The sequence below is a fragment of the Lithobates pipiens genome, unplaced genomic scaffold (genome assembly GCF_037356315.1).
Source record: "Lithobates pipiens isolate NorthernLeopardFrog02 unplaced genomic scaffold, aLitPip1_a1.2 Scaffold_8, whole genome shotgun sequence".
NCBI classification, from domain to species: Eukaryota; Metazoa; Chordata; class Amphibia; order Anura; family Ranidae; genus Lithobates; species Lithobates pipiens.
The window spans coordinates 177,558,704-177,584,473 of record NW_027507903.1 but is presented as its reverse complement, the minus strand read 5'-3'; the positions used below and the strand labels follow the sequence as shown (position 1 = coordinate 177,584,473).

General features: G+C 43.8%; 1 protein-coding gene across 1 annotated transcript in view; it reads left to right on the top strand.

The window, feature by feature from the left end:
• Positions 1–25,770, top strand: part of LOC143962763 (chloride anion exchanger-like) — a 177,162-nt gene that overhangs the window by 43,742 nt on the left and 107,650 nt on the right. The window contains exons 4-7 of the mRNA XM_077472197.1: positions 4,228–4,338; positions 9,105–9,277; positions 9,368–9,532; positions 10,938–11,090. Coding sequence (XP_077328323.1) covers positions 4,228–4,338; positions 9,105–9,277; positions 9,368–9,532; positions 10,938–11,090 — 602 coding nt within the window. The remainder of the gene's footprint in view (positions 1–4,227; positions 4,339–9,104; positions 9,278–9,367; positions 9,533–10,937; positions 11,091–25,770) is intronic.

The window sequence follows — 25,770 nt, the reverse complement described above, 5'->3', positions numbered from 1 at the left end:
AGCTGGGCAGCCTGAGCACAGAGAAGAGAGCTGATGAGAGCCCAGCCCTGACAGTACCCCTTCTTCAATTACCCTTCCCCCTCGGAGAGGGGCACCAGGTTTGAGGGGAAAATGTCTATGGAAAGCAGGGAGGAGGACAGGAGCATGTACGTCCGAGGATAAAACAAAGTAACTATTGTGAGCAAACTCCACCCAAGGTAAAAGGTCTGACCAGTTGTTATGGTGGCCAGAAATATAGCAACGTAGAAAGTGCTCCGAGGCTTGGTTAGCTCGTTCTGCGGCCCCATTGAACTGCGGGCGATATGCTGAAAAGGAAAGCTGAATTCCCAACTGTGTACCAGGTGAGCCACAGTGAAAACCATGAGTGCTAACAATTATGCAACAGCTGAGCACAGAGAAGAGTGCTGTTGAGAGCCCAGCCCTGACAAAATGTCAATATTTTTCGATAAATAGGAATGAGAGAATGTTAATTAGTGTTCCAATAGTGTTTAATGTGCAAATGTCACATATAACTTATGTCAATTTGATCTGATGGGCTCCTGTATCTTGTTTTTATGATCAATATGTAAGTATTATGTTTGGAATATCATATATGTATGTTTTATGTATTATAATGTAATTTGCAGTGTTTATGTATATTATTGATGTAAAATTAATGCAATTATCTGTCAAGGTAAAATGCAAAGGTGATCAAAGGTCTTAAAATATGTCAGATAGAATGAGTCACTTCTTAACTGCTACAGTATATGGCAAGCCAAGAGCAATTTGTGGCAGAAGATGACATTGTAAATGTGTTGAAAGTCTTACAGGAAACATTGCAATTTGTTATTTTAACATAGTATGACAAATGTAATGTATGTACTAACAGGGGATTGAAAATGTACTGCCTGCTATGGGTCCTGCAGATCACCTTCAGCATCCTACACTATCCTCTGCACATATTCCTTGCTGGTGAGTGGGGCCAATGTCTGGCTGCCAATGCAGCCAATTAGAATTCTCCTGTCCCTGATGCACTGTGCTGGCAGTGGCGGAGGGACACAGAAGAATGCCCAGGAAGTAGGACCCCAGCGTATAATCTATGCCTCTGTAAAACTATGAGTCAGCCCAGAACACTTTTATTATCATTGTATACTTCTTCAGTATATTTAAGGTTGCTATAACTATTAAGGAAAGACCACTAAACCTCTAAAATAAAAAACATGACATATTGTAGAATGCTAATATAGTATTAACAACTATGCTTAAAGTACCCTCATCTGTTGATAATTTAAGATATTGTTGTTAAGGTTGCCTAAAGACTCCAGTCTATCCAGTTCAACATGAGTGTGTGTGTGTGTGTGTGTGTGTGTGTGTGTGTGTGTCTGTGTGTGTGTGTGTGTGTGTGTGTGTGTGTGTGTGTGTGTGTGTGTGTGTGTGTTTGTGTCACTACCATTTTCCATATTCCTCTACATTGTAACACATCTAAAAGTTTGTTGAATTCATCTAAAGTCCCCACTGACACCACCAATTGTGAAAGGGAGTTCCACATCCTTACCGTTCTTAGGCTACTTTCAAACTGGGACAGGCAGGCGTTGTCGGTAAAGCAGTACTATTTTAATCACCACTTTACCGTCGTTTTAGCGGTGCTATTCGGTCGCCTAGGGAGGTGGTTTTAACCCCCGTTAGCGGCCGAAAAGGGTTAAAACCACTGGCAAAGCGCCGCTGTAGTGTGTATACACCGCTCCTACAGCGCTGCATAGATGCTGCTTGCAGGACTTTTTTGACTGTCCTGCAAGCGCACCGCTCCAGTGTGAAAGCACTAAGGCTTTCACATTGAAGTGACAGGAGAGGCTCTTTACAGGCACTCTGCAGGCACTATTTTTAGCTCTGTAGCGCCTGTAAAGAGCCTCAGTGTGAAAGTAGCGCAGTTTAACCCTTTCATGCCTAAGTCTATTTCTCACATTTGTTGCTTACAAGTTAAAATCCGTATTTTTGCTAGAAAATTGCTTAGAACCCCCAAACGAAAAAAAAAAAAAAACAATTTCATTAACTAAAAAAAAAAAAAAAAAAGTGTAAAAAGTAACGTTAGCCCAATTGTTTTGTAGCATGTGAAAGATGATGTTACGTTAGGTAAATAAATACCTAACATGTCATGCTTTGAAATAGTGTACACTTGTTTTATTTGCTACGTGAGCACGTGGGGATGGAGGCGCTTTAAAAAAAAAAAATCGTATAATTTTTTTTTTACATAGTCCCTTTAAAGAAAAAAATCTGATCACTTTTATTGCTGTCTGTGACAATGGGCAGTGACAGGTACTCTATATAGAGGCATCGGGGGTCTAAAAAGACCCCATATCCCTCCTTTGCACTTAAAAGTATTCAGAACAGTAAAATCTGCGTTTCTGAATGTTGTCCTTTTTTTAAAATCGGTGCCATTGGGTTTCTGATGGATTTTACAGCGGAGATCCGATCAAAGCCAAATCCAGCTTTGTTTGGGTCACAGCCTAGGCGGCGGACACACTGTCTGGTCGATCAGGTCTCCCCCTGGGACGGGAGGCCAGGGAATAGCGGCGGAAGTGGGGGGGGGATGTCCCCTCCCGCTCCTTAGGATAACAGCAGAGTGTTTTTTAGACATATCAGTTGTTATCACTAAAAAGCCAACCGCCCGCTCTAAAAAAACGGTACCAGGGTGATGTCTGCAGCTGCAGGCATCACCCCAGTTTAACCCCTTCAATTCATGAATGCAAATTTGCATACGGTCGGAATGAAGGGATTAAGATTGAGCCGCTTCTCATCCAACTTCATTGTGTGGCCACATGTCCTCTTTAGAGACCTCATGTTAAATAGTTTCCACACGATGCTAGAGTCACCTTTTAAAGATTTGTATATCATGCTCACATCCTCTTTTAAGGGGAACTTCTCCAGGGAGAAATTTTTTTGATATCTGTAGTCAGTCCTCATAACTGAGGTCCTTCAGCCCCCTTATTATCCTTTGTTGCTCTTCTCTGAGGACTGGTGACCAAAACTAAAATGCATACTCAAGATGTGACCAAACCAAAGTTTTGTTGTTTGACCTTTGTGTAATTTTGCAGCAATACCCTATATTAGCTTTTATTTTAGGCAAGATGAGGTAAAAATTATGTTTTATAGTTTTCTTCTGCAGCTGTGTGTTTGAAAATAGTTGCCCCACTAAGATCTCTTAACTTTAAAGGTCGACTCAACCCAAAATAGATATTTTAGTTACACTGTGATTGTGTTCAGAGTAGAGCATGTAAAGGTTCATAAATAAAACCCTTGACTGGAGTACTGCAGACTTACCCGCTGCCGTGGTCTATCACTCTAAACCCACAACCTCCCAAAATAAATCAAACGCCAAACTTTATGGGTTTTAAATGGCCATAGCAGCCTTTTATTAAACAAATTGCAAAAACATAACCAACATTGTATATTCCAAAAAAACTAACTGGCTCTTAAAGCAGGTGTTTTGGGGGCGAGCATGGTCTACCACATTTTGCTGTATCAGGCTACCATTCCATACCATGGCCCACAGCCGCGAATAACCTGGCTCGAGGACAATTTTTCCAAACATTACCAGCCTGATACAGCCCTAATACCAAAATCATCATAATGACATTGCTTAGTTATAGGAGGGTCCCATATCACAGATGAGGCCCTCCCACCATACACCACATAACCTCTTGACCATGCCCACCTTCAAAACCCTGAAACCCCTGCTGCTGCTATGACTTCCACCAACACCCTCCCCCCTTCAAAAAACCTCCAAGAAAACACTGAATGGCTCCAACCCAGAGACCCCCTGCAACCTCAGATTCAAGGGAGGGAGGGAGGGAAATTCTCCTTCCCTGACTGTTAGCAACTGACCCTGTCAAGCCCCCCAACAGCCTACACCCTCTTAGAATCCACCCTATCTTGACCTACTCCCCCTACCACGCTTTCCCCTGGACCAATGCCTGCGCACCTCAATTTTATCCTATCCCACTTTAAAATCTGCCCAGCTACAGCCTACCCTGCCCCCCCAGTCATGCAGGCCCTCCACTATAATGCTACGCATTACATTCCAGGCCTTCTCCTTTCTTATTGCTACCCTATAGTAAGTATTAATAAAGAGTATTTTTGGGTTATATTAAATACATATTAAATACATCTTAATAAAATTTCCACAACAAGCACCAGTGTTTTAATTTAATGGTCAATACTGCATACAATATAATTGTCTGGTTTATTTAGGTTTGGCATATGCTCTGCTAACAAATGTACCACCAGGGTATGGACTGTATGCAGCATTTTTTCCAGTTGTGGTTTATTTCTTCTTTGGAACTTCTAGACATATTTCTGCTGGTGAGTATTATTTCACATTTTCCTGTTTAGATATACAGTATGAATAATATATTTTTACATTAAACATAATATGATGGATACAAACCTTGTTTCTATTAAGGGCTAATCTACATGGGCAACTTTTAGCTATGCAATTGCATTACAAAAATCCCCCTCTATTTTGGAGCACCCTGCTTGCAGTGGGGTTGGCTACATGGGAACTTAATGTAATCTCATGTATATTTGTTCTTGTTTATTTTGCCCTTTTGTATTCCGTCTCTAAATCAAAAAAGTAGAATATAGAGAGCTTCAATGCACCAAGAACAGCCATAATAAGGCAGCACTGTGGTTACAATAACGAGATACCTTTGTTTTAAAAATATGGTTCAAGGTGTCAGGACTATATCTTTAATCCTAGTCATTATTATACTTTGTCCTAATCATAATCCAAAACAGTCTTATCACAAATAAATACAGGGGGTATAGAAAAAAAATCACCCCCTTTAAAATAACAAAATTTTGTTGCTTTGCAGTCTGAAATGAAGAAAGACACTTTTTTGTTTTGTCCAGCTGTATTTACTTGTAACATCCAAGTGAAAGATATAACACCAAAATGTCACAAAAAATAAGCAAAAAGTCAAAAACTGAATCACTGAGTTGTAAAAAGAATCATCCCCTCCTAAAAATGACTTGTAGATAATCACCTTCTCAATGGCACGCAAAGCCATTTGACATTCAACTGTGATCAGCTGTGGTCATTTTGATTAGGTCAGCATGAAAATAGCTTATCTTGAGCATTTCAATCCCTGTTAGTGCAACTGAAGCAAACAATCAACTATGGGTGGCAAGGCACTGTGAAAAAATCTCAGGGATAAAATTGTGAACATGCACAAGTCAGGAGATGGATACAAAAAAATTCAAAGGCTTTATCAATGCCTAGAAGCACAATGAAGTCTATTATTAAGAAGTAGAAGGTATTTGGTACAACACAGACCCTCCCTGGATCAGGAAGTTTCTCCAAACTGGATGAAAGAGCCAGGAGGAAACTGATCAGGGAGGCTACCAAGAGGCCTACAGAAACTCTGAAGCAGTTGCTGGAGTTTATGACAAAGCGTGGTCATTGTCTGCATGTAAAATTAATATTAAAGGAAATAGCCACTCCTCATGAAAGGCCACAAGAAGTCATGACTGAGCTTTACCAAAATGCACCTTAAAGTTTCTGAGGCCACGTGGAAAAAGGTTTTATAGTCAGATGAGACTAAAGTTGAATTATTTGGCCTCAACATCAAACGATATGTCTGGCGGAAATCTAATACAACTCGCCATCTAAATAACACCATTCCTACAGTAAAGTATGGAGGTGGTAATATCCTGTTATGGGATGTTTCTCTGCAGCAGGGACTGGAGCACTTGTCAAGATAGAAGGAAAATGGATAGGGCAAAATACAATAAAATTCTTGAGGAAAATCTATTGCCCTCTGCCAGAAAGTTGTCAATGGGAAGAAGGTTTACCTTTCAACATGACAATGACCTAAAGCACACAGAAGAAATTACCACACAGTGGTTGAAGGAGAAAAAGGTGACTATCCGTGCAAGGCCTAGTCAGAGCCCAGACTTAAACCCCAATGAAAATCTGTGGAATGACTTTAAGACTGCAGCCCAAAAAGTCACCATCAAATTTAACTGAATTTGAGCAGTTCTGCAAAGAAGCGTGGGCAAAAGTCAGTAGAGACATATCCCAACATACTAAAGGCTGTAATTGAAGCAAAAGGTGGTTAAATAAAATATTGACACAAGGGGGTGATCCTTTTTCCAACTTAGTGATTTCGATTTTTTCTTTTTTTCTGACATGTTGGTGTCATATCATTGGATAAGTTGCACAGCAGTAAATACAGCTGAATAAAACAAAAACCGTGGCTGTCTTCATCTCAGGCGGCAAAGCAACAAAATGTGATTATTTTAAAGGAGGGTGATTCTTTTCTATACCCACTGTAATTATAAATGGCACACAATAAATTAACACTGTTTGCATTCGTCGATGCTCACCAACACCCAAAAAGCTGGCAAACTGGGATGAGCAGCTGTGCTCATGCAAACGTTGCATTCCCATAGGCATGAATGGGTTGCCTGCATGTAGAACCTGCATAAAGACATGGCCCATTCATGTACTGTGTGAATGAGGTCTTACAAAGACAACTGGTGTGCAATGACTACGTTTAGCCAATGAAAAATCAAATGTTCTCAACCTGAATTTGCAGTTGTATTTTACACTTTTGTTAAGTTCAAGATAATTTGTTGTGAAATCTCATTGTAATTGTTCTAACAAAAGATCCAAATAAAATCGATTCATATAAGAATGCTTGGAAAAGCAGCTGGTCAATGTTTAACCTCCCTGGCTTGGGGTGGAATTTCAGTACCATTAGCGGTAACCCTGAGCCAGACTCGAGATCGCATCACAGGATACAGGGAATGTTACTTACCTTGTCCCCTGTTTCCTCGCTGGATTCACACAGTGCCAAGTGCCACCGAGCTCCGTTCCCTGCGACGTTGCGACGCACGGGAGCGCAGATCTGCCCCAAATTCAAAAAAGTAAAAACACAGTACACATACAGTACACTGTAATCTTACAGATTACAGTACTGTATAAAACAATTACACATCCCCTTTGTCCCTAGTGGTCTGTCCAGTGCCCTGCATGCACTTTTATATTATAAATACAGTTTTTTCTGCCTGGAATTTGGAGATTGTCCCTTTATGTCAAAAGTGGTTTTAGACCAGCTAGAAAACAGCAATAATAAATTAGAACCACTTGCAGAATTGAGCGATAATGATTTGTGGGGAAATTCATCATCAAACACTAAATCTAATGACAGCGACAATTCTGCAACTGAGCCAATATCAGTGTTTTTGATTTGATTACATTATTGAATATTTATTATTATTATTATATTATTATTTGTTATAATTATTTTATTATAATTATTATATTATAATTTAGGATTTTGTGTTTCAAACTCTATCATACCAGGGATGTCTACTAGACTCGTTTTAGATTTAAGTGTGTTATTCCTAATGCTGCATACACGCGATCGGACTATCCGGCAGAATTGGACAATCCGCCCGTGTGAGGGCTCCAGCGGACTTTTTCTTTCCAAAAGTCTGGCGAACATAGAAAGAAGTTTTGACCCAAAATTCACCAATCTGCCCGTCTGTGTGCTAGTCCACCGGACTTTTGAAATGAACGGACTTGCCCACACATGGAGAAAAGTCTGTTTATTTTGAATGCGGCTCCAGGTAGATGGGACTAGTGAAGGAAGTCAATGTCGCCGCCTCCATCGGTGAGATTGACACCTCGCTAGCCCCGTCACCTGGTATGGACTTAAAGGGCAAGCCCTACGCCAAAAAACGGCATGGGGGTCCCCCAAAGTCCAGCAGACCCTTATCCGAGCATGCAGCCTGGCCGGTCGGGGGGGTGGGGACGAACAAGCGCCCCCCCTCCTGAGCCATACCAGACCGCGTGCCCTCAATATGGGGGGTGCTTTGGGGAAGGGGGGCCCTGCGGCCGCCCCACCCCAAAGCACCTTGTCCCCATATTGATGAGGACAAGGGCTCCTTCCCGACAACCCTGGCCGTTGGTTGTTGGGGTCTGCGGGCGGGGGGGCTTATCAGAATCCGGGAGCCCCCTTTAATAAAGGGGCCCCCAGATTCCAGCCCCTACCCTATGTGAATGAGTATGGTACAACACAAGTTTTTTAAATAATTTATTAGACAGCTCCGGTGGTCTTCCATCTTGGGAGACTTCTCGCCGGACTCCTTCACTATCTTCTGCTAGCTCTTTTACTAGCGGAGGAGCCCGGCTTTCTTCTTCGTCGTTGCCGCCGTCCAGGGGTCTTCTTCCAACTTCGGGGTCTTGTCCCACTCTTCCGGGGTCTTGTCCCCCTCTTCGGTTCTTCTTGCCAGGCCTCCACTATTTTCTTATAGCTCTTTTACTAGCGTTGGCCCGGTCTTCTGTCACTGTTGCTGCCGCATTCTTCTTCTTCGCGATGTTGACACAACGCTGTCTCTGGCTGCAATGGCAGGGGCGCATTGTACAGCGACTTATATGGAGGCAGCGACATTGACTTCCTTCGCTAGGCCCATCTACCTGGAGTCGCGCTCAAAATGAACAGACTTTTCTCCATGTGTGGGCAAGTCCGTTAATTTCAAAAGTCTGGCGGACTCCCATCATAGTCCGGTGGATTGTCCGGCGGACCTAGTCCACCACAAAAGTCCAGTCATGTGTGGGCAGGCCCACTCGTTCAGAAAGTCCGGCAGACCTCCGCTGCAAAGTCCGGCAGTTTGTCCGCCAGACTAAGTCTGCCAAATAGTCCGATCGTGTGTACGCGGCATAAGAATTGCAGGCCTACAATATAAAACACCAAATTTCCATGAAAAACTTTGTACTGCATTCAGCACCTAAAATTAGAAATAATCATACCGCCAGGGAGGTTAATTTGCTTGTGTGTTATGAATGTGCAATTCTGCATAACACTTCCTTTGGCAATTATTTGAATCAGATGTGCAGAAAATCTTAAAATCCTTCCACAGAGTGGTTATCATATGCAGTTTATTTTTCATGCTGTGTCAGGTGACTTTGCATACAAATATGTTGCAATCTAAAAGTAAATTGAATAGTAGTAGATTTGTTGTTACTGTGGGTTGCTGCTCATCGATGTGCTTTGTATTTTGCTGCTAAGAAACTTATTTCATCTCCAAACTGCCTAAATCATTGATGTTTTTCTGTGTAGGTCCCTTTCCTGTCACATGCCTAATGGTTGGCTCAGTGGTGACAAATCTTGTAGGCAGTGCATCCACGAGCACCGGTAATTCTACTGTAGGCAACAGCACAGATGAAAATTATATAAATGAACAAAAAGTTATGGTGGCAGCATCTTTAACCTTTCTTATTGGAATAGTGCAGGTTCGTTTTGTCCATTGTTAAGAAAGCTCAAAGTTTGCAAAAATATTTCCAAACTAACTTTTCTGTCAACTCTTTTTTTCTTCGATATAGTTGATTTTGGGGTTTCTGCAGTTTGGTTTTATTGTTATATATTTGTCAGAGCCATTAATTAATGGATTTACAACTGCTGCAGCCATTGAAGTTGTGATATCTCAGCTAAAATATGTTTTTGGATTAAACATTCCTGCTTTCAATGGACCAATTGCCAATTTTAAAGTAAGTATTCATTTTTACATTTACAATACAAAGATTTTCATACATTGCAGATTTTAGAACACACATAAAAATACATACCCTCATTAGAAATTTTATAAAATTTGAATATTTCCACAGTTTCAAATAAAATCATGGGGTTTTGGTGAAATTTTACTACTTGGCGAAATGCATTTGCATGGAAAGTAAAGTTAAAGTGGTTATAATCCTTAAAACGCCTTTCACTGGCAGCCTCTCTCCTTTATCTGGAAATAACTCACTCTTAAACTGTTTGTTTAAAAAGATGCCTCTAAATACCTTTTTCTGTTATCTTCAGGCTGGTCATGTGACTCCCGGCCTCTCTGCTACAACGATCCAGGGCTACAGCGGGAGGTGCTGAGATCTCCCTCTGATGTCGGCCGGAAGTCATGTGATCACCCTTTTGGCCGCTCTGCACCTCCCACTGTAGCCTTGGATTGGCCTGAAGATAACTGGAAAAGGGTATTAAGAAGCATCTATTTAAACTAACACTTACAGAGTGAGTTATTGCTGAATAAAGGAGAGGGGCTGCCAGGATATTTTGTAAAGTTTTTTATTATGAATAGTGACAGGAGGGGGGGGGGGGGGCGGAGACAGACACACAGACACGGGAGCTGGCATACAGGGAGGGAAGGGGTGAGGAGGACAGAGGAGAGCTATCTATGATCAGCCAGGTTTTTACTGTTTAGAGAGGAGCTGATTAGACAGCACATACACTGTGCTATTTAATCTGCTATAAGGGAACAGGATTTTTGGTGATCCATAGGTGCAATGAGTTTTAAAAAAAAACTCTTGGTGGTACTAGAAGCTCCTTTTAATTATCTTGTATCAGTTCCTGTTGCAAAACTGCCCTCTCATTAATCTCATTAAAAATTTACTGACACCATATAAATAATAATCAAATACACCAAAAGTAATAAGATACAAACAAATCAAATTAAATAAGCTAAATTACCCTAAAATAAATAACACCCTCCAAAGAAAAAAAATTTGAGAAGATTGTTGTTTAAACTTCTCAATATATGAAATGTAGAATTTCCACACTGGGCACAATTTCACAGACAGCATAATCAGTAATTTTGCAGTGCATTCACTCAGCTTATCCCTATTTTCCGCAATCAACTGAATATATAGATTAGAGCATTTGATGTTCAATCTAAAATTCACATCTGTCTCTGTTAATTACAATGACTGAATAAATACTGCAGAAAATAATGCAGAATGTAATTCATGGGTATATTATATTCATTACTATGAAAGTATTTCCTAAAGTCTTGGTGATTGTTCCTAAATATTGTCAATAGGTACGGTTTTCTTTATTTATTTTTTCAGTTTAAATTCATATTTATACATATTTGTTTTATTTATTGCTATTCTGTATTTGTCTTAGGTGCTTCAAGCAATTTTTGATAATTTACGAATTACAAACATCGCATCTCTAATTATTTCCATTGTTGTAATGGTTGTAGTTTATATTGTGAAAGAAATCAATGATTATTTTAAAGCAAAAATGCCTGTTCCTATTCCAATTGAAATCATACTGGTGAGTATCAGATTTTTCTACTGCACCCTATCATTACAAACATGTCTCTCAAAAAAAATATTTCAGTAATGCCCTGTACCAACGGTCGGAAATTCTGATGGAAAAAGTCCGATCAGATTATGTTGCTGGAAAATCCAATTGTGTGTGGGCTCTATCGGACTTTTTCTGTCGGATTTTCCGACGCACAAGGTTTGAGAGCAGGATCTAAAATTTTCAGACGATAAAATCCGATCACATAAATTCCAATCGTGTGTAGACTATTCCGACGGACAAAGTGCCACGCATGCTCAGAATAAATTAAGAGACAAAAGCTATTGGCTAATGGCCCGTTTATAGTCCCGACATATGAGTTTGACGTCACCTCATTCAGAACGATCAGATTTTGTGGTCGGCTGATTGAGAAATTACAATTTCCGTTGTTAGTTCATCTCTTCAAGGAATCCTACCTCCCTTAGGCTTCCTTGAAGAGATGCATTTGCAGGGATTTCCTAAAGCAGGGGTGTCCAAACTTTTTTCAAAGAGGTATTTGATGAAGTGAACATGCGTGAGGGGCGTCCGTTTTGCCTGACATTCTTTGAACCATTAAAATTCAGTCTAAGCCCTTGTACACACGGTCGGAGATTCTGACAACCAAATCCGTCTGATTTTTTCCGTCGGATTTTGTCCGAAACTGTATACACTGTATACACACGGTCGGGCGAAGTTGTCGGAAAATCTGACGTGATGACATTATTTCGTTACGACGGGACTATGTTCAGGCTAGTAGCCAATAGCTTTGATGTAGGAATTTGATCTGAGCATGCGTGGCACTTTGTCAGAGCGGAATTCTCTACACATGATCGGAGTATGTCCGATCGGAGCATTTTGTCGGAAAATATTTCCGGCAAGTTGGAAAATTTGGTCTGACGGATATTCCGACGGAAACAGTCCGATGCATACCACACACAGTCGGAATATCCGACAAAACGCTCCGATCGGACACATTCCGTCAGAACCTCCAATCGTGTGTACAAGGGCTTAGTGTGTTTGTGCGAGCACTAATACACTGCTCAACAAAAATTCTCTTTCCTTTGTGGCTGTGTGTGGTGAAGAGACGAGCTTGGGCGTGTTTTTGGATATACCGTATTTATCGGCGTAAAACACACCTTCACATTAAGAGGGAAGTTTCAGGAAAAAAAACTTAAAATTTGAAATAAAGAACTGTGAAACAAAATAAGGATCAGTGCCCATCTGCAGCCCCACCATTGCCATGAATTCAGCTCCACCATTGCATTGAAGGCAGCCTGACCATTTTCATAAATGCAGCACCCTCATTGCTATGAATGCAGCCTTACCATTTTCATAAATGCAGCACCCTCATTGCCATGAATGCAGCACCACCATTGCTATGAATGGAGCACCACCATTGCCATGAATGCGGCACCACCATTGCCATGAATGCAGCACCCCCATTGCAGCACCCCCATTGCCATGAATACAGACTCATCATTGCCATCAGTGCAGCCTTATCCATGCCCATCTGCAGCCTTGGAAGGGAGAGGGAGGGGGTGGGATGAGTGCACAAGAGTATTTCCTGCTTACAAGGTGGCATCTTTAATACAATGTCCTGTCTCCTATGATGGACAGAACAGTCGTCCAATGGCAGTGCAGGAGACGGGACTTCCTATTACAGAGGGCGCCCCGTAAACAGGAAATACTCCTGTGTGTACGGCAATCGTCACGCCCCCTCCCTGTCCCCTCCAAATTACAAGGCAGGCTATTCGAAACCGGAAAGCGGGCTGCAAATTGCCAGACTTTGGACATACCTGGCCTAAAGGGATTGCCTAAAGGCAGACAGAGCCATACAGAACAAGAGATATAAATGGAGCAGAGAGTTTTATAGAATGAGAAGCAAGGCTCTTGAGAGGTCCTGGAGGTGAGCATAGGAGGAGGTGTTGAAAGAACTGGAGAGCAGGAAGTCTTAGCCCTTGTACACACGTTGTCGGATAATTTGTGGGCTCCATAGGACTGTTTCCCTCTGAATATCCGACGGACAAAGTTGGAGAGCTTGGCTATACATTTTTTCAACAACATGATCCGATCGGACCTTGTCCGATCGTTTGTAGAGAATTCCGATCGGACAAAGTGCCACGCATGCTCAGATCAAATTACGAGACCAAAGCTATTGGCTACTAGCCTGAACATAGTCCCGTCGTAATGAATGAACGTCATCACGTTCTGAAGGATCGGATTTTCTGACAACTTTGTCCTACCGTGTGTATGCAACACCAGTTTCGGACAAATCCCGTCGGAAAAAATCTGATGGATTTTGTTGTCGGAATGTCCGACCATGTGTACAAGGGCTTAGAAGGACTGAAGATAATGGTTTGGGTGATATCTTGAGACCATTTTGGTGATATAAAAGTCAAAGAGCACCGGGCACCGGTGGGGTGGAGTGGGACTTTAAATGTACCTTGTAGGGCTCAATAAACACATAAACTAATAGGAAAAAAAATACTATTTTTATTTTCCATGTAACAAATAGTTAAAACTCACATTGCATTTATAACAGGTTATAATCGCAATTACTGTTATTTGGTCCAGGATGTGCTGGCCCTAACTGAATAGATCAGAGCAGATGGCCTACGTGTTTCGCAGGGAATCCCGCTAAGGCCGCGTACACACGGGCGGACTGTCTGCCCAACTTAGTCCGCTGAACAGTGTTTCAGCGGACAATCCGCTCGTGTGTGGGCTTCAGCGGACTTTTTCAGCGGACAGTCTGTCGAACAAAGTCTTACGGAATTTCCGTAAGACAGTCCGTTCAAACTTGGTTTTGTCCGTCCAAACTTGGTTTCAGCGGACAGTCCGCTCGTGTGTAGGCAAGTTGGACGGACTAAGTATGGCGCATGCTCAGAAAGGGTTTACACGGCCGAAGGTTGCATTGCAGTGTATAGGACGTCGTTTTTCTAGTCCCGTCGTACGTGCTGTACACGTCATCACGCACGCTTTCAGCGGACTGTCTGCTCATCGTGTGTGGTCAAGTCCGTTCATGCAAATTTTGAACGGACTGTCTGTCGGATTGTCTGCCGAACTTAGTTGGGCAGACAATCCGCCCGTGTGTACGTGGCCTTGAAGTCATGGCTTTGAAGTAACACGAATATTGTACAAATATTGTAAATAACCTATGAAAGAGATGTTAACAAATTTATAAATACATATTGATAAATATTTTTTAATCATTACTGACTATAAGGGAAACATATAAAAGACTTCATGAATATTTAAAATGGTGGCATCAGCTCATAACCCCACCCCAACATTCCATACCAATGCACATATTTAGTGAATCGACATAGACATTCAACATCCTTAAATGTGCAATTAGCTAGAACAAACATTAGAGCTAGAGGAACGATTGGGCACCATTTTCCTGTAGTCTTTCCAGCCGCAACCATTTTCCCTTAGTCAATATAGTGTATAGGATTACCACACAGATGCTAGAGTCAAAGGGAGCATTAATCGGGCAGGATATTGATGTAAACCCATGGACAAGGTAATTTGTCTTTAGTTCACATAGATCAGCAGGACTTCCTGGCCCCATCTTAAAGAAGTCGTAACGACAGAGATCCAAATTTTAGGTATAGACTAAGGATGAGTTTGGTGCGAACCGGTTCGGTTCGCACCAAAACCTGCGAACAGACCTAAACTTCGTGTGAACTTTAGAACCCTATTAAAGTCTATGGGACTCGAACGTTCAAAATCTAAAGTGCTAATTTAAAAGGCTAATATGCAAGTTACTGTCCTAAAAAGTGTTTGGGGACCTGGGTCCTGCCCCAGCGGACATGTATCAATGGAAAAAAAAGTTTTAAAAACTACAGTTTTTTCGGGAGCAGTGATTTTAATAATGATTAAAGTGAAACAATAAAAGTGTAATATTTCTTTAAATTTCATACCTGGCTGGTGTCTTATAGTATGCCTGTGAAGGGGTGCATTTTTCCTGTGCTTAGAAATGTCCCTGCACAAAGTGTCATTTCTGCAGGAAAAAAAAAGTCATTTAAAATCACTCGCGTCTATAATGAATTATCGGCTCCCTTAATACAGAGAACACCAATTGAAAGTCATTGATTAAAAAAAAAAAAAGCATGGGGTTTCCCCAAATTCAATTACCAGGCCCTTCAGGTCTGGTATAGATATTAAGGGGAACCCCACGTCAAATAAAAATTTTCCCCCTAAAAATCCATACCAGACCCGTTATCCGAGCAAGCAACCCGGCAGGCCGCAGGAAAAGAGGGGGGACGAGAGAGCGGCCGCCCCCTCCTGAACCGTACCAGGTCACATGCCCTCAACATTGGGAGGATGCTTTCGGGTCCCCACCAAAGCACCATGTCCCCATGTTGATGGGGACAAGGGCCTCATCACCACAACCCTGGCCGGTGGTTGTGGGGGTCTGCGGGCAGGGGGCTTATCAGAATCCAAGACCCCCAGATCCCGCCCCCCATTTGAAATGGCAAGGGGGGTACAAACGTACCCCTACCATTTCACAAAGAAAGTGCAAAAAATTGTTAAACAAGACAAACACACTTTTGAAAAATTCCTTTATTAAAAATAAAAAAAATAAAAAAAGATTCCAGCGGCGGTAATCCACCCTTGCTATCCAGCGACGGATGATCATCTCTCCGGGGTCCAGCATAGGCTGATCTGATCCAGCGGCGGGTGATCTCTCAGTCCAGTGCAGCGAATCCATCCATCCATCCATCCACCGGAGACACTGCGGGGATCCCGGCAGCCTGACATTTCTTATATGAGGAGCGCGGGGCCACCCATTACCTGACCCTGCCCCCTCTGATGCAGGGGGGAAAGCCGGGCTTCCCCAATGACGTGAGGGGGACCCTGCCCCCTCTGATGTAATGGAAACCTGCGTTACATCAGAGGGGGGCGGGTTCACCCTCACGTCATTGGGGAAGCCCGGCTTTCCCCCTGCCTCAGAGGGGGCGGGGTCAGGTGACAGATGGCCCCGCCCTCCTCATATAAGAAACTTCAGGCCAATGGGATCCCGCAGTGTCTCCGACAGTGGAGACAGAGGAAGGATGGATGGACTGCGCTGCACTGGACTGAGAGATCACCCGTCGCTGGATCAGATCAGCCATCGCTGGACCCAGGAGAGATGATCATCCGTCGCTGGATAGCAAGAGTGGATTACCACTGCTGGAATCTTTTTTTTTATTTATTTTTTAATAAAGGACTATCAAAAGTGTGTCTTATTTAACTATTTTTTACACTTTCTTTGTGAAATGGTAGGGGTACTTTTGTACCCCCTTACCATTTCAAACAGAGGGGGCCGGGATCTGGGGGTCCCCTTGTTAAAGGGGGCTTCAAGATTCTGGTTACCCCCCGCCCGCAGACCCCCACAACCACCAGCCAGGGTTGTGGGGATGAGGCCCTTGTCCCCATCAACACGGGGACATGGTGCTTTGGGGGGGACCCCAAAGCATCCTCCCAATGTTGAGGGCATGTGGCCTGGTATGGTTCAGGAGGGAGGGGCCCTCTCTTGTCCCCCCCTCTTTTCCTGCAGCCTGCCAGGTTGCGTGCTCGGATAAAGGGTCTGGTATGGATTTTTAGGGGGAACCCCACGTCAATTTTTTTTTTTATTTGACACGGGGTTCCTCTTAATATCCATACCAGACCTGATGGGCCTGGTAATTGAATTTGGGGGAACCCCATGCTTTTTTTTTTTTAATCAATGACTTTCAATGAGTGTTCTCTGTATTACGGGAGCCGACAATTCATTATAGCCACGACTGATTTTAAATGACTTATTTTCCTGCAGAAATGACACTTTGTGCAGGGACATTTCTAAGCACAAGAAACATGCGCCCCTTCACAGGCATACTATAGACACCCCCCAGGTACGAAATTTAAAGGAATATTACACTTTTATTGTTTCACTTTAATCATTATTAAAATCACTGCTCCCGAAAAAATTACAGTTTTTAAAACATTTTTTTTGCATTGATACATGTCCCCTGGGGCAGGACCCAGGTCCCCAAACACTTTTTAGGACAGTAACTTGCATATTAGCCTTTAAAATTAGCACTTCAGATTTCTCCCATAGACTTGTACAGGGTGTTACGTGGCTTTTCGAATTTGCCGCTAACAACCCAAATTGTTCACTGTTCGCCGGACAGGCGAACAGGCAGTGTTCAAGTCGAACATGAGTTTGACTCAAACTCAAAGCTCATCCCTAGTATAGACCTTAAAAAAACTATTCCTGGTGAATCAAAAATACATTATTATTACAAGAAACCATTCACATTATAATATAACATTAGGAAAACACTAGGCATAAAGAATGCAACTTATGTTAAACAGCAGTCTCTTGTAAAATACTAAACAGAATATTACATAGAATACTGTGAAGCTTTGAACAGCAATAAAATCATGATTAGATCATTACATAATAAATAAAAATACTTCCCACCAGTAAAGAGGAAATGCCATAAATTGCAAATATAAATGTATTACAAGTCCTCTGTACTGATAAGCAGCTGCCTCTAGTGGACACTTTAGTAATCGACCCCTGTTTTTAAGATAATGGTCTTGGTGCTTAAAGCGGGATTCCACCCTAAAGTGGAACCTCCGCTGATCGGATCCCTCCCCCCCTCCGGTGTCACAATTGACACCTTTCAGGGGGGAGGGGGGTGGAGATACCTGTCAAAGACAGGTATTTACACCCACTTCCGGGCATAGACTCCCGCGGGAGTCTACGCCATTTCCTGCCCTGCCGCGCTGTCTGCTGGGACACACATGGGTCCCAGTGACAGCACGGAGATTTCCTATTGCGCGGCGCAACTCGCGCATGCGCAGTAGGGAATCGGGAAGTGAAGCCGATTCGCTTCACTTCCTGATTCCCTCACCTAGAATGGTGGCGGCAGCAGCCGAGGGCCGAGCGATCGATCGGCCTCGGCTGCCGGCATCGCTGGAACCCGGGACAGGTGAGTGTCCATTTATTAAAAGTCAGCAGCTGTAGTATTTATAGCTGCTAGCTTTTAATATTTTTTTTTTTGTGGAATCCCTCTTTAACCATGTCATCAAATATAATTAAAAATGAAAATCACTCCAAATTTATACACTATAAGCAACAGGATAAATGAACAGGGTGTGTATATATAAATAATATAACTATTTACAATAAAACCATTGATATCCAAATCAACGTTCAATCCAGAAGGGGCCAATGAATTCATAGTGTAGATCAAGCAAATCTCCATCTTTGAGATCTTTCAGGTTCTATTACAACCCATCCAATGAGGTTTTCATTTTTCTATATCCATAAAGCTCAATCTCGAGGAATCTCTATTATGGTACCTCCTAAAGTGAGCTGATAGGCTGCGGGTATGTAAACCTTTCCTAATAGTATATACGTGCTCCCACAGCCTATCCTTCAGCATTCTGGTGGTCCTACCAATGTACTATTTATTGCAGGAACATTGGAGGAGCTATGCAACATGTCTAGTTCTGCAAGTAATTAAATCTTGTACTTAATATTGAATACCAACCAGTACTGGCTAAACTAAAGGTAGTGCATTTCTTTTTTCTAGAGCCATCTAGTTTACAGAATGTGCAATTGTTACACAGGTAAAAGCCTTTCGTGTTTAAATAATTCTGCTCTCGCTGAGGGTTCAATAACATTGGGTACTATTTTATCCATTAAGTTAGGTGTTCAATAGGAAATAATTTCAGGGCTTTCGGGGAGTAATGTGTTTGAAATAGGATTCCTCTTCAGAATATCCCAATGTTTAGATATTATTTTTCTAATCTGTTTCTATTGAATGGAAAAATTTGTAATAAAAGGGCAGACTATATCAGGATTAGTAAGAAAAGCAAACAAGACAAAGCTCTAAAAATGGGATTGTTTATAGAGATGATATTATATATATTATATCAGGATTAGTGTATATAAGAACTTCAGTTAAATCAGTAAACCTGTCAGAAGAAAAATATGGAGACTGCCATTGCTTACCTACTTCTGGAAGGTAGGATAAAAAAAGCAAAATATACACTATTGCTTCTGGGCACTACTATAGGTATAAACAACAAATAGTACACACATATAGGGATGGCCGAACGGTTCGCCCGGCGGTCGTTTCGCGGCGAATATCGGCTGTTCGCGGTCCGCCCGAACGACGGACTATTGCCGCCGTTCGCCCGGCGGACTTCCATGTTTACTGTGTAAAAGAACTTTGACCTATGATGACACATCCATCATGGGGTACAGGACAGCCAATTGAGACATTACAGCACATGGACACTTGGACATTCCCCCTAACTTATAAATAGACCCGATCCGGTGGCCATTTTACATTCTTTCAACTGTCACTATAGGGAGAGGTTGCTGTGTGGAGCAGGGAGAGACTGCAGTGACCCAAATCGCTAGCTATTTGGTCCACAAAAGTTCTTTTCAGGACTGGTATAGGTGTTAGGTGTAGTTCAGGATATAGGTTTGAGGCACTGCTGTGCTACTGATTTTTGCAGCAGCCTGTCTTTTGTCAGTGTAGAGAGAGGGACAGGACGCTGTGTGCTGCAGGGACAGTCAGCTTAATCATAAGCTGTTACTATTAGGTCCACAAAAGTGCTATTCAAGTTATTGTTCCAGCAGCCTCTGTTTTGTCAGTTTAAATAGGGAAAGGCAAGAAGCTGTGTGTGAGGCAGTGAGGGGCAGTCAGTTTAATCAGTAGCTGTTACTATTAGGTCCACAAAGGTTCTTTTCAGGACTGGTATGGTAATAGGCTTGTACACGTATAATATTCTTTCTTCCAAATATAGAAAGAATATTATACTTGGCTGCTGCCCTTCTGCTGCAGTAGTCCTTTATCAGTATAGGGACTGAGGTACAGTCTGCTAATCATTCAAAACCTACTTGTTCCACAAAGGTCCTTATAAGGACTGGTAAGGTCTAGGGTACTACAGTACATAGGGTTGAGTGAGGTACAGTCTGCTATTCCTTAAGGACTGGTATAGGTCCACAATTTATATAGGGTTGAGGTGCACTACTGCTGACTGCTGCCCTTCTGCTGCAGTAGTCCTTTATCAGTATAAGGACTGAGGTACAGTCTGCTAATCATTCACAACCTACTAGTTCCACAAAGGTCCTTATAAGGACTGGTAAGGTCTAGGGTACTACAGTACATAGGGTTGAGTGAGGTACAGTCTGCTATTCCTTAAGGACTGGTATAGGTCCACAGTACATAGGGTTGAGGTGCACTACTGCTGACTGCTGCCCTACTGCTGCAGTAGTCCTTTATTAGTATAGGGACTGAGGTACAGTCTGCTAATCATTCACAACCTACTTATTCCACAAAGGTCCTTATAAGGACTGGTAAGGTATAGGGTACTACAGTACATAGGGTTGAGTGAGGTACAGTCTGCTATTCCTTAAGGATTGGTATAGGTCCACAATACATAGGGTTGAGGTGCACTACTGCTGACTGCTGCCCTACTGCTGCAGTAGTCCTTTATTAGTATAGGGACTGAGGTACAGTCTGCTAATCATTCACAACCTACTTGTTCCACAAAGGTCCTTATAAGGACTGGTAAGATCTAGGGTACTACAGTACATAGGGTTGAGTGAGGTACATTCTGCTATTCCTTAAGGACTGGTATAGGTCCACAATACATAGGGTTGAGGTGCACTACTGCTGACTGCTGCCCTACTGCTGCAGTAGTCCTTTATCAGTATAGGGACTGAGGTACAGTCTGCTAATCATTCACAACCTACTTGTTCCACAAAGGTCCTTATAAGGACTGGTAAGGTCTAGGGTACTACAGTACATAGGGTTGGGTGAGGTACAGTCTGCTATTCCTTAAGGACTGGTATAGGTCCACAATTTATATAGGGTTGAGGTGCACTACTGCTGACTGTTGCCCTTCTGCTGCAGTAGTCCCTTATCAGTAAAAGGACTGAGGTACAGTCTGCTAATCATTCACAACCTACTAGTTCCACAAAGGTCCTTATAAGGACTGGTAAGGTCTAGGGTACTACAGTACATAGGGTTGAGTGAGGTACAGTCTGCTATTCCTTAAGGACTGGTATAGGTCCACAATTTATATAGGGTTGAGGTGCACTACTGCTGACTGCTGCCCTTCTGCTGCAGTAGTCCTTTATCAGTATAGGGACTGAGGTACAGTCTGCTAATCATTCACAACCTACTTGTTCCAAAAAGGTTCTTATAAGGACTGGTAAGGTCTAGGGTACTACAGTACATAGGGTTGAGTGAGGTACAGTCTGCTATTCCTTAAGGACTGGTATAGGTCCACAATACATAGGGTTGAGGTGCACTACTGCTGACTGCTGCCCTTCTGCTGCAGTAGTCCTTTATCAGTATAGGGACTGAGGTACAGTCTGCTAATCATTCACAACCTACTTGTTCCACAAAGGTCCTTATAAGGACTGGTAAGGTATAGGGTACTACAGTACATAGGGTTGAGTGAGGTACAGTCTGCTATTCCTTAAGGACTGGTATAGGTCCACAATACATAGGGTTGAGGTGCACTACTACTGACTGCTGCCCTTCTGCTGCAGTAGTCCTTTATCACTATAGGGACTGAGGTACAGTCTGCTAATCATTCACAACCTACTTGTTCCACAAAGGTCCTTATAAGGACTGGTAAGGTATAGGGTACTACAGTACATAGGGTTCAGTGAGGTACAGTCTGCTATTCCTTAAGGACTGTATAGGTCCACAATACATAGGGTTGAGGTGCACTACTGCTGACTGCTGCCCTACTGCTGCAGTAGTCCTTTATCAGTATAGGGACTGAGGTACAGTCTGCTAATCATTCACAACCTACTTGTTCCACAAAGGTCCTTATAAGGACTGGTAAGGTATAGGGTACTACAGTACATAGGGTTGAGTGAGGTACAGTCTGCTATTCCTTAAGGACTGGTATAGGTCCACAATACATAGGGTTGAGGTGCACTACTGCTGACTGCTGCCCTACTGCTGCAGTAGTCCTTTATCAGTATAGGGACTGAGGTACAGTCTGCTAATCATTCACAACCTACTTGTTCCACAAAGGTCCTTATAAGGACTGGTAAGGTATAGGGTACTACAGTACATAGGGTTGAGTGAGGTACAGTCTGCTATTCCTTAAGGACTGGTATAGGTCCACAATACATAGGGTTGAGGTGCACTACTGCTGACCGCTGCCCTTCTGCTGCAGTAGTCCTTTATCAGTAAAGGGACTGAGAGTTTTGTCACAGGGTCATTTAAAAAATGACAGGCAGAGGAATAGGCAGGCCCTTCCACAGGGGTGGTAGGGGTAGGGCAGGAGCAACAGGCTTCAGCCAAAGTGGGAAGTTGCAGAAGGTGCGTTCAATTACTTTAAAGGACGCACCAGACTTGGTTGAGTGGCTCACTCAGCCTTACTCTTCTGCACCCTCCTCATCCTCTCGATCTGCACCCTCTTCTTCACTCTCTGCTATGTGCACCCCCAAAGACACTACCACCAACAACACCACCACCACCACCACCACATACCTTCCGCTTGAGTCATAGGAATTATTTTCCGATCCATATCAAGACATTTCTGATGCGCAGCCACTCTTGGTATTGGATCAGGAAGAGGAGGTAGCAACAACCGCCACTCAGCAGTCTGACGACAGTACCTAGATCAGCCCAAGGAGGAGGTTGGTCCCCGCTGTTGCTGCCTACTCCGAGATCTCTACTTATAGCGGTGGGGAAGGTGACGTCGATGATGACGTGTCTAGTGATGTCACGTGGGTGCCCACAAGAGAGGAAGAGGAGGGGAGTTCAGAGGGAGATATGGACCAGCAGATAGGGAGGAGAAGCAGGAATTACTTACATTGCACAGGAGGGACAAAGCAGACTGCAAATGTATCAGGAGCGAGTCATCGACCATGTACGGTCACATCTGGCATTCCCAGGACACCGGCACATGGCTCCACAGTGTGGGCTTTTTTTAACGTGTCCGCTGCTGACAATAGAGTTGCCATCTGCAATCTTTGCAGTCAACGCATTAGTCGCGGTAAGCCAAACACTCACCTAGGGACGACCGCCTTAAGAAGGCACGTGAGCAGCCATCACCGAGCCCAGTGGGAGCAAGGGAACACACAAAGCCACACTCCGGGCTCTCACCGTCCAGCCTCGTCTTCTACTTCTCCTTCTCCTCTCTCCTCACAATTGTCCTCCACTCCACCTTCCATCACGCCAAGCTCACGTTTTTCTGCAAAAAGGCAGGCTTCCGTGGGCCTAATGTTCGAGCGTAAAAAAATGATGATGCCGGATAACCCTCTTGCCCAACAGTTGACGGCTGGCTTGTCAGAACTGATAGCCCGCCAACTACTGCCATATAAACTGGTGGACTCGGAGGCCTTTCGAAAATTAGTGGCCATTGGAACACCACAATGGAAGGTCCCAGGAAGGAAGTATTTCTCACAGAAGGGCATCCCAGAGCTATATGGCCATGTTCAGCGGCAAGTGAATGTATCTCTGGCACACAGTGTTGGTGCCAAGATACATCTGACCACAGACACGTGGTCTAGCAAACACGGGCAGGGAAGGTATATCACTTTTACTGCCCACTGGGTGAACCTTCTGACGGCCGTCAAGCATGTAACCCGTGGCTCCCGTGTAGATTTGGTTTTACCGCCACAGATTGCATGCAGGCCTGGCTCTTCTTCTCCTCCTCCTCCTACTCCATCCTCCTCCCTCTCCTCCTCAGCTGACTCCTCCTTTTCCGCTGCTAGCATCTCTTCCGCTGCGCCGCCCAAGCTCCCCAGAACCTATTCGACATGCCAGGTGAGACGTTGCCATGCCGTGCTGCGTCTGTTGTGCCTGGAAGCAAAGAGCCACACTGGCCCGGCACTCCTTTCAGCTTTGCGTTCACAGGCAGATCAGTGGCTAACACCGCTAAATTTGACAGTTGGTAAAGTGGTGTGTGACAACGGTGCCAATCTGCTTAGCGCATTGAAACAGGGCAAAATCACGCACGTGCCATGCATGGCACACGTCTTAAACTTGGTCGTGCAGCGATTCGTTGTCAAATACCTTGGGGTCCAGGACATCTTTCGGCAGGCAAGGAAAATCTCGGCCCATTTCAGAAGATATTACATGGCCATGGCTCGCCTTGCTGACATTCAGCGGCGACACAATCTGCCGGTCAGACGTCTTATTTGCGATTGCCCGACGCGATGGAACTCAACCTTCTATATGCTTGATAGGCTGCTCCAGCAGAAACGTGCAGTTAACGTCTACCTGTATGAACTCTGCGGCAGAACAGGTTCTGGGGAGCTGGGGTTTTTTTCTCCACGCCAGTGGCTGCTCATGCGCGACGCATGCAGACTTCTGTGGCCATTTGAGGAGATCACCAAACTGGTCAGTCGCAGCCATGGCGCCATCAGTGACATGGTACCTTATACCTTCTTTATGGAGCGTGCATTGCGTCGTGTCATTGATCAAGCTGTGGAGGAGCAGGAGCGGGAAGATGAGGAAATCGCAATGCTGGATGAATTCCCAGGGGGGCTACTCTATCTGAGACAAGTGAACAACAGGAGTCTGAAGAGGAGTCAGAGGAGGATGGTGCCGGGGCGGATGAGGAGGAGCAAGAAGAGCATGCTTTAAACCTTTCTGGGATCCCTGTTGTTGTGTGTGGATGGGGAGAGGAGAATGAAGAGGACAACATTATCCTGGATGATGAGCAGGAGCCAGACCACCACACCGCTTCCAGTTTAGCGCAAATGGGGGCCTTCATGCTCCAGTGTTTTAATAGGAACCCCCGTATAAAAAGCATAAGGGTCAAGGACCAGTACTTGGTGGCAACGTACTTAGACCCCCGGTACAAACACAAAATGGCGGAAATGTTACCACCGTCACAGAGGGCTGTCAGAATGGAGCACTTCCAGGCCTTGCTTCGAGAAATGCTGCATTCTGCTTTTGCGTGCGCTGGCAGAGGAGAAATTCCCACTCCCAGAGAAGGAGTTGTGGGTACCAATCCAACAGCGCCTGCAAGAAGAGGCCGGTTTGAAGATGTGTTGGTGACTTCGGATATGAGGTCATTCTTATAGCCGACCCATCGACAGGTGTCATCCGGATCCAGCATCAGGGAATGCCTAGACCGTCAGGTGTCCGACTACATCGGGTTAACGGCCCGATGTGGACGCTCTGAGGAGTGATGAACCCCTGGACTACTGGGTGGGCAGGCTTGACCTCTGGCCAGAGCTTGCCCAATTTGCAATCCAACTGTTGGCTTGCCCCTCGTCCAGTGTCCTGTCCGAAAGGACGTTCAGCGCAGCAGGGGGGATCGTGACCGATAAGTTTACTCGCCTAGCTCACGACAGTGTTAACTACCTCACATTTCTAAAAATGAATGAGGCATGGATCTCGGAAGAATTCAACACATGTGACCAGTAGACCATGTATATGTCTATAAACATTTTTTTTAATCGAGCACACAGACATTCTTTCTTCATTTGGCTCACTTCCTTGTCCAAAAAAAGCACACCGTACTATATGCCCGTACCCTCCTGTTTGAAGAGGTTGAGCGGTGTCATATTTCTACTGGGGCTGCTTATTATGAGGGGCTCTCACCATCCCTGTGCTGTGCTGACTTCCTCCTGGGGCTGCTTATTATGAGGGGCTCCCACCATCCCTGTGCTATGCTCATTATGAGGGGCTCCCACCAT